Source organism: Falco naumanni, chromosome 5 (assembly GCF_017639655.2).
Source record: "Falco naumanni isolate bFalNau1 chromosome 5, bFalNau1.pat, whole genome shotgun sequence".
NCBI lineage: Eukaryota > Metazoa > Chordata > Aves > Falconiformes > Falconidae > Falco > Falco naumanni.
This window is the reverse complement of record NC_054058.1, coordinates 76,427,003-76,441,806: the sequence shown is the minus strand read 5'-3', so window position 1 is coordinate 76,441,806 and position 14,804 is coordinate 76,427,003. Positions and strand designations below refer to the sequence as shown.

Genomic DNA, 14,804 nt, shown 5'->3' with positions numbered 1-14,804 from the left:
AACAGGTTTTTTACTATGAGTTCTGCTATGTGGATTATTCTCTAATAAGAAGGTTTTGTTTAAACATTATATGGTGTTTTTTTTTTCCTGCAGTGAGGGGTGTTGAGTAATTTACTTTGCTTCCCCTGGGAAATTTGCGGAGATTACATGGCACTGGTGTGATTTATCATTTCTACTTTATTTCTGACTCATAAAGCATGCATTATTTTGTGTTTACCTTCAGCAACAGATCACAGGAAATTTCGTCATCTATCAAAGTGCTTTAAAATTGGGAAAAGTGATGTGGCAAAGGCATGGTCAGCAACTGTATCATTTATTGCTTCGTTGTGCCATAATGCTTCTCGTTTTATTGGGTTTTTTTTCCAGGATCGGGTTCATGTCGCTTTAGTTACTCAGATCCCAGCATCACCGTGTCCTACAGTAAGAACAGTTCTGCAGATTGGACTCAGCTGGAGAAAATTAGGTTTGTTACAGCTTTTTAATCATGTTCATGCATTCTGGCTGAGCAGGTGGTGTCTAAACCTGGCTGGTTTAAAACCTTTTTAATTGTTAACCTTTCAGTTCTTACTTGTTCATACATGTTAAAAGATAAGAGATGAAATTATGGTCACTAAAGCTAACTGCAGAACTGCCACTGGGTTTGGTAAATCACAGTTTCATTCATTGATTATGTGGGGAGGTAAGGAAGAGAATGACTTCAGAGTTAAAATGCGATTCTTAATAACGAGCAGGTTCAGGTACCTGAAAAAGCAAAATTCTTGATGACTTGCACCTAAGCACTGCTTTTAATGTCAGCAAGAGCCATAATTTATAGTGCTACAAGTTTCTACTTTGGAAGGATAAGACTTTCAATAAAAATAGTTTATAGTTTGATATGAACACTTGGCTCCTAACACTCTCATAATAACAAGGTTATGGTGAATTATGCCTTGTTCTTAAACAAACTGGTTTACATGAAAGCGCAAAGGATTACAAATGGGGATTTTTGAAGTATTTTTATAGAATCATAGAATCATTAAGTTGGAATTAAGTTTAAGTCCAACCGTTAACCCAGGACTGCCAAGTCCACCACTAAACCACATCACTAAGCATGGCATTTATGCATTTTTTAAGCACTTCGAGGGATAGTGACACAACCATGTCCCTGGGCAGCCTGTTCCAGTGCTTGACCACCCTTTCAGTGAAGAAAATTTTCCTAATAACAAATACAAGACTGAGGCAAAGAAAGCATTAGGTACCTCAGCCTTTTCCTCATCCTTTGTGGCAGTGTTCTCCCCTGCATCCAATAAAGCCCTCCTTTTGTTTCTAATGTATTTGTAAAAACATTTTCTGTTGTCTTTTACAGCAGCAGCCAGCCTGAGTTCTAGGTGGGCTTTCACCTCTCTAATCTTTGCCCTGCATAAACCTCGTGACATCCTTGTAGTCCTTCACAGTTGATACTGCAATATGCAATAAGCACAGTGTTAGAGTTGGATTTTTCTAAGAGAGCAGAACCAATATTTTATGAAAATGCTGTTCTGGTATAAATTCCTTATAGCGTCTCAGTCCACCTTCCTGCATTACCTTAGTGTCTGTGCCACACAGGCAATTTGATTGAGCCTGTTTTCAGCCCTCCGAGACAATTCCCAGAGCAAAAGGCTACTTAAATCCTAATGAGTAAGCAAAACTATAGCTGCAAGGCTGTGGGTTTCAGTATCTCATCCACCTGGGGATACATCCTTGGGGGAGTCGGATTACAATTTCATCGACAAAAGCACAAATTATGAAAAATGTTAGTAAATCTAATGATGCTAATTCTGATCTCAGAAAAATGTAAAGCAAGAGTAACTTTACTGCAGCCCCTGGGGTTGCCCCAGAGTAGCCACGCAATACCTTTTCCCACATTGATGCAAAATTATGGACCCCGTCCATAACATCAATTTAGTCACCCTCATAGCTCTGCAAGCCAGGAAACTCAAGAGTTCTGATAGTGCAAACACAAGCCCTTGAAACCCAATTTTTAAAAAATTAATGGGTATGCAGCTTGATCTCTGTTGCTTTAACTTTGACTGCTGGATCTAGCAGTAGAAAATAGGTCAATAGAGCAATGTCGTGCAAAGTGGAGAAGATGAATTATGAAAGGATGCTCGTTTCTCCTGTGGTCCGTATGAATGGCAGCATTTATTTGAATGTGCTTCAGTGGCTTTCACTGTACTACGTGTAGTTCCAAGCTGTAGGGAACAGTAGAACTGGGGAGAAGTGGGGCAGTAGGGCAGCTGTGAAGGGAAGGTGTTGTGTTGTGTTTTGGTTGTGTTGTGTTGTGTTGTGTTGTGTTGTGTTGTGTTGTGTTGTGTTGTGTTGTGTTGTGTTGTGTTGGTGGGATTTTGGCTGTGGAATCCCGGGAGAGAAGGGAATGATGTCTCAGGAAGGCGGGCACTGCGTGGGCTCAGGGAGAAGCGAGGACAGTGTCTCAGAGCAGTGTTGCGGTGGAGGGTGACAGACATAACAATTAGCAAGTGCAGGGTGATTTCTGCGGGCAGATTCTGGGTGTGAATATGGGACAAATAAGATTGCTTTTCGATATTTCACTACACTCTAATGTTTTGCTTTACAAAGAGAAGTTCATCTATTCTCTGCTACATAAGCAAGCTATCGGTGCCTTTTTTCACTGAACGCTCTGGATTGTCTCTGACAAAATGTTCACCCACCAAAGCATCGCTACCCAGGCAGAGGCAAGGCTGAGTAACTGACATCTTGCAAACCCCAGTTTTGTAACTCCCTGCAGCCTGAGGTCTGTCTGTAGCTAATTCCTTGCTGGGTAATTAATAAAACAAAAATGATAATTCTCAGCATCCCTTCCTTGCACACCGACTTCAATCCTTTCATTGCCATTAGCAATGTGAAGACATTCACTTGTGGTGAACCTCAGTCCTTTCACAGCTCAGAGGACAGCTCTGCAAAACAGAGCTCAAGGTCCTGACCATTGCCTTATATTAATACTCCAGGTCTGCCCCTCCTCCCCACATTTCCCATTTTCAGCAGCAAGAGAGAGGACAAAGGGGTTGTTTCCTCTGTATTGCTCTTCAAGCAGAACATGGAAGGAAAGGCAACCTGACCCTCCCCGTCCACCGAATTATCCTGACAGCAGGGGTGTGGGATTGGAAAGACACACTTGTCAGAGAAAATTCCCAGGTTTTCCCTCCAGGCACTCTGCTCCATCCAAATCTATGAGGGACTGAGGGACCAGAAGTTTGGAGTTTTGTTTGGTGAAAGCTCATGCAAAAATCCCATTTTGGGACACCTGGTTTTGCAGAGTGCTTCCTTAAATTTCTGCAAAATCCCTGATAATGCCCAGTCACCTAGGAACTGTGACCAGCATCGAGTTTGCCCCACTCTTTCTTGCTGCTCTCCAAACATCTGCACCAATCTGTTATTTAGTGCCTTAGCTTGCACTTTCTTCAAAGCAAGGCTGGCTGTTCAGGCTGTACGTGCACCGCCTGGCACGATGGAACTCTGCCTTGGGACAGGTATTTTCTTCCCCATAGAAGATTTATCAGTATACAAGGGACATCAGCACAACTGCGTCACACCTAGTAAATGTGTCAAATGGGGGAAAAGTGTTGCTGGCTATGGGTTAAACTTGCTCTAATTCCATATCATTGTTTTTCAGTGCCCCTTCCAATGTCAGCACAATCATCCACATCTTGTACCTTCCTGAAGATGCTAAGGGGGAGAACATCCATTTTCAGTGGAAACAGGATTATGTTCATGCTGGTGATGTGTATGAAGCCTGTTGGGCATTGGACAACATCCTGATCATTAATGCTGCTCACAGAAAAGTTGTGTTAGAAGATAATCTTGATCCTGTGGATACTGGCAACTGGCTTTTCTTTCCTGGAGCCACAGTTAAGGTTAGTCTGATTTCCTATGGCTTAATGTTTTTATTACTCTTGTATGTAGAAGAAGACAGTAGCATCTAACCAAACTGTGAACACACAAAGGCATTTAGGCCACTCCATCTGCTTCTAGAATTGGTCTCTTTTTTTACTTTGTTTTTACCTTTTCTGTGTCCCATCTGGGCTTTATAGAACAATACAACTTCTCTGCCATGACCAAAGCCAAATGAAGTTTATACTGTCATGTCAAAGATCATGTAACAGAAATTGGGAAACAGCTTCCTTTTAGCAAAACAGTGCAATATTTTTGAAACAAATTCAAGTCTCTCCGCTGGGTATTTTGAAATCTACATGCTTATTTATTTTGGTGGTGTTTGACTACCACTACGCTTCATCACAAACCATCACAAAAAATATGGTTTCCTACTTTTTCTGACTGTAAATACCACATCTCTGCTGCAGCATGCATTCAAGTAGTGGTTGTTTCTTAAAAGTCTCTTTTTCAGTAAGATCTTGTTTTGATACGTGAGATCAAACTGTACAACCTTGTGAAAAACTCTAAGGACGCCTACGAGATTTCTGTGCACAGTTCCTTCAAATGCAGCATTGTTCAACGCCTGGAAATCAGTTGGATTCTTGCTTTCTATGTTTCCAAGCAGCCAGAAGTTGAAGAGCAGATGACTTTCTGTTTTCATCTTATTTTTCATTCACAAAAAAAGGCAGTTTTGATGTCGGGGTTCATTTATGATGCTGGTAGTGGTTTTGGCAGGTGCATAGGAAACAGATGTCGAATACTGAGGGCAGTAGAGGTTGGCTATGGCCTCATCCTTTTCCCACAGAACCTGATATGAATGACCTCAGATTAATCTTTTTAGAAATAAATACTTCCACTAAGCTACTGACAGTACCTGCATATTAACTTTTTTTTTTTTAACTTCAGTAAGACCATTTAAACTACAATGATAACATTTTAAATTGAGATTTTAGAATCAAACAATATCCTGTATACTTAATGAAGTAATTTTCTGTGATCAGTTTGCTTTTATTTTCTTGTCAGTCTTATCTCTAGATTTTAAAATCCAGCCCAGGCATGTGAAGGTGTGAAAGCAAAGCAAGGATTAAGGTGCCATAGGCACAGTTACTTCTCAGCCAGCCAAGCCTAAACACTGCTTGCTCCTTCTGAAACATGCATAAACAACATTTAAACTTTAGCAAGTAAACCTCTGTTGTTGTTGATTTCTTGGGGTTTTGTTTAGTTAAACTCAGCCAGTTTGTGTCAGTACACAACTATGGTTACATGAAAGACGAGGGACCTAAACTCAGAGATCACTTAGTGCTTCTAGACAGAAATCCTGTTCAAGATCAAAACTTACATGAGACATAAGTGAGGATTCACCAACCTTCCATTCCTCCAAGGTCATCTTCTGTTTTAGGGACAAATGAAATGTGCAAGTGTCTGTTCCCAGCTACACATTTGACTATGTGTAGCCACTTACACCAGGTTAAGGCAATGTGTAAGACTGTGGTACAGCCACACTGGATTAAGGCTGTGTGTGTGTGATGCAGGGCTTTTATTCTTCATGGGACTCTGTAGTTATTTCAAACATTTTTAGTGTATCTAGATTGCAACCAGAGCACTCCTGTAGTCAAATTTCATTTTAAGGTTTTTGCTCCAGTTTTCCTCAGATTTTCAGGAACAATCTTGCCAAACATAATTTGAACAGATTTTGCAATGTGAACATGTCATGTTAAAACTACAAATTGGGTCAAGATTTACATCAGATTCAGCATAGACTCCGTTGTAGCATTATAACACCAAGCACATTTTTTTTTTTGACAATTTTTCTGCTTTTCAGGTTTGGAATGTTATATAAAACTTTACAAAAACTTTTAATATTTTCTTTAAAACATTTAACATAGCTCTAATCTCAGTTCGTCACACACCATTCTGTATAAATAGAAAGGTAAGAGTCTTTGTACAATGTGCTAATGACATTCCATCACATTTTAAATGGAACTACACCAGTCACCTCTGTTTCAAGCAGCATTTCACAGCAGACAGGTAACTTGTCCAGCATAACGGCAGAACGATGGCAGCAATGACTGGTACATATTCACAGGATTCCCAATATTGTTATTGCTAGTATTGTTAATGCTCTCAGGCTGAAAGGGTTCAGAGAGACTGGGGGAAGCTTTTAGGAGATTTCTCTACCATAGCCAAAGGCACCAGCCTACAGAATAGTGTTGGAGAAACCCTGACATTGCTACAGGGATAGCTAATTCTAGTTCTCTTTTTCCTACAAGTCCTTTTGCTTCCCAGACATCTTAAAACTTGCTAAATAGTCCTGATGTTCAGAAAGCCTGCATATCCATTCTAAATTTTATTCTAAATTTTTACTTATATTTTTACTAAAGGATCAGCAAATGTCATTGTTATACTGTGCTATCTTTTGTAACTCTTACCTGTGTGCTTTTAAAGAAGTTCCCATACTCACAGTCTTATCACTATGCTAAACTCCATTTCAAGCTGATGAGACCTTATCTCTGCCATCCAAGCCTGTTTATGCCATACAAGTTTCAAATCATATCCTCCTGTCCTCTGCCAATTAGTATTTTAGATCAACTGGCCTTAAAAATCTTTCTCAAAGTTTATGTTAACTTCTTCACTGGCTTCCTTCAATGCATTTCCTTATGGGTTTCCTTGACCATGCCAACAAACAGTCACATTTCTGGATGTTACTTGATGTCGAACTCAGTTTTGATTAGTATTTACAAAACCGTAGGTCAACTCTTTTCCTAAATTGTGCCATAAAGTTAAGTTGGACTGAGGGAATGAAACATTAAGAAAAGTAAAAACAAACAAGAAGAATGATCTTTTGAAATTTCTTCCACTTACTGGGGTTATTTTCTGTATTCATCCTTCGTTGCTCACCACCTTTCACCCCTTAAAATGGTTGATATTGCATATTTCTCAGATGGAAGTTTGGTGCCAGTCTGAGATAGCTCATCCAGCTGGTAGGCAGAACAGAAAGAAGAGGAAAAATACATACTTATTTCTGGTAGAAAAAAAGAGTAGAGACAGTCTTTCTTTAAGTGTTTACTTTTTGTCTAAGTGTTTACTTCTGGACTGCCCCAGCAGGCATTGCTCAGATGGTGGAACCTTCTCCTTGGAGGCTCTGTGAATGAGTAGTGAGCGAAGCAAACCAGGGTGTGAACATGAGCCCGTGGTCTTGCCTTAGTTGTTATGACACCCCCCTGCTTGGCTTTGGCTTGTGCAATCTCCTAGGCATTATCTTCAAGGGATGTACCCTCATGGATGGGCCACAGAGTGTTTCCAGTAGGCAGCAAGGATGACGCCACTCTTCTAGGAGGAGAGAGTTTGCCTAGGTGGATGCAAACTCTGCTGTGTTATTTGCTGTCAAGGCCAGAGGATGGTTCCTGGCTTAATCCTAGCATGTTAAAACAGCCCACCCCACCCATCCTTTCAGCCACCCCAAACCTTTTAAGATAATTTTCATTAAAAACGATTTGTTGTCCTAGTAGGTTACTCTGTTAGTAAAGATAGGCATTAAGATATGGTTTGCTGGTAATTCAGAATGAATGTTGCTGTCACTCACATAGATGTGGTTTGGCAAGTTCTTTTCCAGTAGTTGCTCAGGAGGTGGGGTTTAGAATTGCTTGTTATACCTGGTACGTGCTCTTGTTGGATGATTATCAAGTTGCAAAGAAAGTATATTCTTTTCTGTAGAAAGTTTACTTTGGTAGTACATGAGATCTACTAAAATAAATAGCAAACATTACAAATCCGGGAGTTTTGCTAGTAAAACTGCTCAGATTAATAGCTACTTAGATTAGTAATTTAAAAAGGCAGCTGAAATTAAGAAAAATCCTACCATGAAAACTACTGCTGCGTCCTGGGTTCGATGCTGTGATGGATTCAGTCACTGGAATGGACAGTGCAAGCCTTAATGGTAATTAACGGATGCATTCATTCCAGTTTGGTGGATTTGGACAGTGTGTTCTCAATAAGCACTTGTGCAAACTTGCCTGTGCCCAGCTTGGGAAGCGGTTTCTCCTCCTCTCCCAGTTTGCTTGAGCTCGGACCAGGAATTTCATTGCGTTCAGGAGCGGTTGCTGCTCATTTGAGAGCACATGGCTGGTTGCAGACGCAGCTGGAACTGGCTGCTGAGATAGGAAGCAAGCTGAGAGATAAGCCACTGAATTTGTGTATTTCGGTTCCAAAGATGACAGCAAAAGGCAAGAAAGACGCTGTTAGCAAGGCCAAGCAACCCTTAGGAGATTAATTGGATCCACTGGAACGTATTTATCTGTGTTGGACTGTGTGGAAGGGTGTTGAACAGGATAAATTCCTGACTGCATTTCAGCATTTCCAGTGACAGCTCTGAGCATGGGCACGGCCCGGTAACTAACTGGACATGGTTAGGGTATTGCACTGGTGGTGGAGGCTGCTGAAAAGCATGAAGCAGTGTTGTGCTCTGAGAGCTATTAAAGGTCTCTGAACCTCAAGACTTCATACTAATTGGGGGAAAAGTAATGCTTCTGGGATCTCTGCTCCTATAGAACACAAAAGTGATTTCATCTTTCAGTGGACACTTCATGTATCTTGTAGATTTGACCAGGAATTATGGTGGCTTGAGGTACAACATGTGCCAAATTTTTAGTTTTCTCTGATTGCCCCTGTCCAAGATTGGATGTGCAAGCTTAAAACTGAGATTGAGAAGGGAGATGACCTCAGCAGTCTTATAGTTCATGTCTCTGCAGTATTTTGATTATGTAAAAATATCATTGAGGTCAAACCACCTGTCTCTGGAATTTTTCTACATCTGGGAAAAAGCAGTATAGATCGTTAGAGACACTAGAGCGGTGATGTATTTGGTCATGATGTGTTAACCCAGTGACGCGTCTCACCTCTGAGAAGAACCAAGTTACAGAACTGCTGTCTCACAGTAGTTGCAGCCGCTCTTCCCTTGGTGGCTGAAGGTTGCAGCCCACCTGGTCAGCTTTGGTGTGTTTGGTCTGCAGGGCTTGGCGACTACACCTGGGGTTGTGTGTGATGCTGATCACAAGCATGCAGCCTGGCACCGCATGGAATAGGGCAAGGGGGGAAGGTCTGTGCCATCCTCACTGAGCAAGCTGGGTTTAGGACCAGGGAACAGTATCTGATGCATGTTATTCACTACCATGGACATGACCAATAAATCCTGACAGTGTCCCAGCCCCAATATCCTGGTGCAGTAAGCCCCTTAAGTAACAGGTCATCAGCACTCAGCTCATTTTAATTTCCCAGAAATGCATGCCAGCTTAGCAGAAAGCTGCATAAGAGGACAGTGGGAGAACTGAACATTCACACTCAGAAGAATATGCTGAAAATGTGTCTGTAAAACTGGGTGACCTTTCACCACACACTGAGGGAGCAGGGCTACGCACATCCTAGATCTGCGAGTCCTTCCTGAACCTGTGTTGTTGTGTGTCACTGAGCAGAGGAGACATGCACTCAGGCCTGGGAGTTTGGCAAAAAGAAAGGCTGATTAAGCTATTCTGCCACCCCCAGTTCCAGAGCAGATTTCCAAATCTCTGAATACTCTGTTAATTAATAGGAATGGCACTGGGTAGTCTTCTTTCAAAACAAACATCCTGATATTCCATATATATCTTTGTTGGGTTTAATTGTTTGTGCTGAGATGAACAAATTGTGTGGTTTTTTCCATCTTTTTGTTTTTGTTTTAAATTCTTGTTCAAAAAGGGGTTGAGGTACCTGTTGTCTGAATCAGGTCAAATGTATTTGTTTGCAGGAGGAAAGGTAGTGCTCTATTTACCAGTGTGAAAATGGCAGATTAAAATTGCTATGACTTTATGTTGGACAAAATTACACAGAGATGCTTTTGACAAGGCTCTTTTATTTTTTGAATAAGATTTAGCAAGGCAGTATTTGGTCTGTGGGCCAAACCCAACCTCCTAGCCAGCTGCTTTGCCTCACAGGAGCCCTTATCCACCACATCTTCCTGGGAAGAGGTGAGCAGGCCTCCTGCTGTACCTCATCTGAGAGCCATTCCTGCTTCTCTGTGGGTGGAAAAGGGAGTGTGAGAGGGGAGGAGAGGTGGAGAAAGCAGAGCAGGGTGCACAAAAACCTGTCGACCGGCTCCCTTTTGTGAGTGTGGGCACTCTGAGCTGTGCCCACGAGGAGGCATCTGTATATCCATAGGGCTGGATCTAGCCCGTGTGTGGAATTGTTCTTGGGGGGTGGGGGTGCTGTTAATAATCACACTTTTAATTAAAATAATAACACTTAAATACAGTGCCTAGGGGTTCATTGGAACTGATAGGTTGTTGACTGTGGTGTTGTGAGTTGTTCGGGCAGCAGAGAATCGCTGTTGGACAGCAATACTGAACCTGCACCTTTCTCCATGCCAGTTCCCCATGGCTTGGAAGTGGGGGTGGGGGTGGCAGGGAGCCAGCATTAGCTCTGAGCTGGCATCAAAACACCAGGGGTCTTTCCTGCCTCCTAGAAGGAAAGAATTTGGTCTTTGCAGGTCACTGTGAGATGCACATTAATGAAAACAACATGAATTGACCCATTAGATGCCAAAGAGTAGAAATTACTTCGGTGGACTCTTTCTCACTTTTAATTTCACAGTGGTGTAAATACATATCATTACTTTCAGAAGAACAGATGAGGTTTCATCATGCTCACTGCAGAGTACTAGAAACAGCAATAGTTCCCGATAACATAGAGGAATAGTTCAGTTCGTGCCAGTTAAATGACTCATTAAGGAAATTGGTCATTGTCAGAATGACCAGTGTTGTACAAATATCATGAGATGTCCTAGAAAATTAAGAACCATACAAATCCGAATCACTCATAAACAAGCAAAGTGTTTAGAACACTAGCCTTTGAATAACAGTCTGTAGTCGGAAATGATGAGTGAAAACACACTTTATAAACAGTATGTTACCGTGTCATAGAACAAGTTTCATCCCATTGTTTTGGAAAGGGAAGGTGCACTGTAGCCCTCCGTGCACCTGGCCTGCCTGTGCAGCCAAGGTTTTCATTCTGTAACCTGTATTAAATGATGTAAAAATGTAGCATGTGGGAAAGATTAAAGCCCTGGTTATTCATGGGAAAGTATTCTAATCACATTGTATTTTTTCATTTGGTTAAAGAAGGGACTTCAGGCCAGAAGTGTCAACAGCCAAATCCACAGAATTTAGAATTTAGAATCTTCCCTAAATCCTGTTGTTGTATCTTTCCTGGCTAAGACATTGCATATGGAGTATGATTTTATCAAGACTGAATCTATCCCTGTACCTGCTATCATGTCACAATCTTAAAATCTTTAAAACTTGCGTGACTCGTTCCCAGAAAGACATGATATCTAATTTATGGCTCCATTGACAATGCTGCTTTAATTAATTTTCTTCATCTTTTTTTCTTGTTCCTCTGCTTCTCATATCTCATCTGTTTGCATTGCCTAGATTTTAATTAAAAAAACCTCTCCTCTCTAAGGAGCAATCTGAAGTGGCAAAAATAATCACTTAAAATATTACAGTCATTAAAAAATTGGCTGCGGTCAAAGCCATGCATTTTCAATTTGCCGACAAACGATATTTTTGTTTCCTTTTAAAGTGCATTTTGTATTTGAATAGCATACGCCAGCCAGCCTGGCTATCAGAGATGCTCCTCCAGCTGGGTGGGCTGCATGACAACTTCTTAATGGGGGAAATTGATGGCCCTCTGCTCATGTAGAGGTGAAGGCATACTGGGCAGATTTCTTTCCATCTGCCATCAGCCCTTTGCAAGCTGGCACTGCCCAAATGCCCAACACATTCATTCCAATGCAAGAAATGTCGCCAAAAAATAAATTGTGAGGCCACAGCTGCCTGAAAGAATCATCGGGGCCATTAGGCCCTGGAGAGATAATATGAAGAGGAGCATCAGTGTTTGTCTCTGATAAAAACCTAGCTAAACGATGGTAAAGATGACTGTGGATACTTTAAAGGCACAGAGATGAACAACATTTTCGTGGGAGTGTGGGGGAGAACCTCGGGAAGATGATATGCAGCACCTCAGCCAAAAATCTGTTACACTGAGGAATTTCACACTAGTGTTTCCTGTTGATGGTTCTCCGAACGGCACAGTTGTATCGTTTAGTTGCCCTCTCTTCTGCTCTCCAAGTAAAGAAATCCCATACTGTAAAGCCAAGAGGTATTTATTGATTCACAAGTTTGACTTGAACAACTGGGACAGAAGCTGGTTTGGATGGACTTCAGTGTTTCTGTTTACATTCCCAATCCTTATCTTTTGAGCTTCTAAAAATCTTTCGGGCTGTGTCCTTAATTGCAGCTATGGCATAGGCAGATCTCATTGACGCTTGTGCTACTTCATATGGCAGGATGAACGGGAGACCTCCAGAGGTCCCTCCCAGCCAAGAGGTCACACTGAGGGTAGCAGATGTCTCCTTGCATGGTGCTCTCATACAAGTCTTTAAAAATAGGGAGATTGTTTATGCATGCTACATGAGGTAGGTTCCAAGATCTTACTTGGGGCCCTTAAGTCATTTAGACATTGTGGAAAGCTGGTCAGCATTTATAAAAATATAAATCAGTAAAGTACCTTCTTTGCCAAATCTGATTTCCCTGCCTTTGTTGACCAATGGTTTTGAGCAGTCCTAACAGAAACCCTTCTACATCTCAGACGATCAAGAGGCTTTCCTAAAAGCATCTACCAAAAAAAGGTGAAAGCTGTAGGTAGATGTAAAATATAAGAAGTATGGAGTAGGATAAAGAGAGTGACAGACTCTTGACAAAAGTTTGATTTTGAAACCATGCAGTACCCTCTCACATAGTCTGAATCTTCAAATTATTAGCTAATGCCCTCATGTACAACAGAAATCTCACCTGAATTAATAAGACTCGCTGGCTCTCATAGCTAACTTGGCTAACAATGGTACTTATACACTAGAAATATTCATAAATAACAGCAAATTTGGCATGAAGATTTATTTTTTTTAGTAGTGGTACCACTGTAGCATCAAAGAGCCCTGAGCAAGGAATCTGCCACTGCTGCCTCCTCCGGCACAGATCAAAAAGATAGCCTGTGTCCCAGGAAATTGCCCTCTGTTTATAAAACAGGAGATAAGCTGGAGCTGAGGAAACCTGGGAGTAAAAAGAAGTATTGCAAGACGAGAGAGTGCTTGTCCTGCTGAACGGTGCCTTCTTCAGTGTAATCGATGACAAGGTCTGTTGTTGAGGGAAGCACTAAGGAAATGTCTGAAGGACATCATCTTGTGGGGAATTTTCCAAGCATGGTGGGAAGAATGGACAAGGTCATGTAAGTTTGGTCGTCTCGCCAGCAGACATGGTGGCAAGCATTGGCAGTCAAGGAAAAGTGAGCCATGAGGTGATTGCATGTGGGAGATGGTGGAGGCAGGTAAGGATGAGCCATGCAGGGCCTTGAAAGTAGGATAAAAGCAGCGATACCATAACTATCCAGTAGACAAACTTTAGAAACAGAAAACTCGGCGTGAAGATTAGATTGAAAGCAAATCCAAGCATGCTGAGATATGGGAATGCGTCCAGCCAAATTTCATTTTGCCCTATTCATGTAAAGCAATAGCTTAACAATTGCAGCTAGTGAATAATAGTATTAGTAGTGCCAGATTAAATTAAACTGGGTTTTTTTTCCCCCTTGGGATGACCACAGTTCCTGAACAGAACTTGGCTTCTTTCCGTTTGGCAACAGGCAAGGGTTGTTTATTTAGGAGTACAACAGTTTACTTATGGCAGGCTGATAGTCCCACTCCAGTTGCAAACAATGGGAAACAGCTACTGTGGTGAAGTGGCTCCATTCAAGTGCCTGCAAGTGTCCTATGTTTTATTATGTAGGTGACTGGGGAGAAAGCTTTGTTTAATGAAGGTTATCAGATTTGTCAAAGGATTTATTCTCTAAATTAATTTTTCCTCTCAAATTAGTTAACTTTTCAGTGTTGTAATTTGCGTAAGGACACAGTAAATGTTCCACATGCTTTTAATCCCCTTTAAATAAAATTAGACTGTGCTTTAGTTCTGGACCTACAGCTGATGCTTCCATGGTAACAAGGAGAAATAACCTACAAGTTGCTGCCACTGGCCTTTTTAGTTACAAAATTTGCACAGCAAGCTAATTTGTTCTTATCATAGAAATCATTTCATTATAAAGAAAAATAAAACACAGAACAAATTCAATCTGGACTTTGTAAAAGAAAACTCTACATCTATATAGAGATGTCTGCAGTATCTCCAGTTTAGAGAGAACTTATTCCAGTTAATTTCAAAACACAGTATATGTTCATTCCACATTTTTTATCACTTCAGAATGACACAAAAAAAAACCACTGTAAAATTCAATCCTTAAATACTGGAAGTATATAGACTACCACTGCAAGTGTAAAGCCTTTAATTTGGGAAAGAGGCGACAGTATGTAAATTGTACTTCAGTTCTTCATTTCTAAAGGCTTGGATTCAAATTCTGGGTTGAAACCAAGAGAAAAAGAGTCTGATGGTTTCAATTCAGTCTCTAATCTGTTCAAGCCCTATTAGAAACCTGCAAAATAATCCAACACAGTCAGCAGCCTCCTGGATGTTGAACAAGACTGACAGGGAAGTTAGGAGCAATGCCGGTGAGGGACCATCTCCTGTGGAGCTTCTTTTGCTCCTGGAAAATTTGGCTGAGGGCCCTTTGACGTTATTCACCCCTTAGCAGCCCATCGAGTGAAAAAAAAAAAAGTAGTACAAGTAGCAACAGATAGTGACTGCCTGGAAAATCAGAAGAAAAACGTGGAAGCTAAGTGTAAACTGGGAGTGATGCTTATACAAGTGAGGGAAATGTGGCAGGTGGGAGAAGGCAAGAGCATGAGCAGAGGAACCCTGGCC

General features: G+C 41.3%; 1 protein-coding gene across 2 annotated transcripts in view; it reads left to right on the top strand.

The window, feature by feature from the left end:
* RELN (reelin) overlaps positions 1-14,804 on the top strand; it is a 297,403-nt gene that overhangs the window by 161,476 nt on the left and 121,123 nt on the right. For both annotated transcript variants that reach the window (XM_040594080.1, XM_040594079.1), the window contains exons 9-10: positions 367-463; positions 3,650-3,890. In XM_040594080.1, coding sequence (XP_040450014.1) covers positions 367-463; positions 3,650-3,890 — 338 coding nt within the window. The remainder of the gene's footprint in view (positions 1-366; positions 464-3,649; positions 3,891-14,804) is intronic.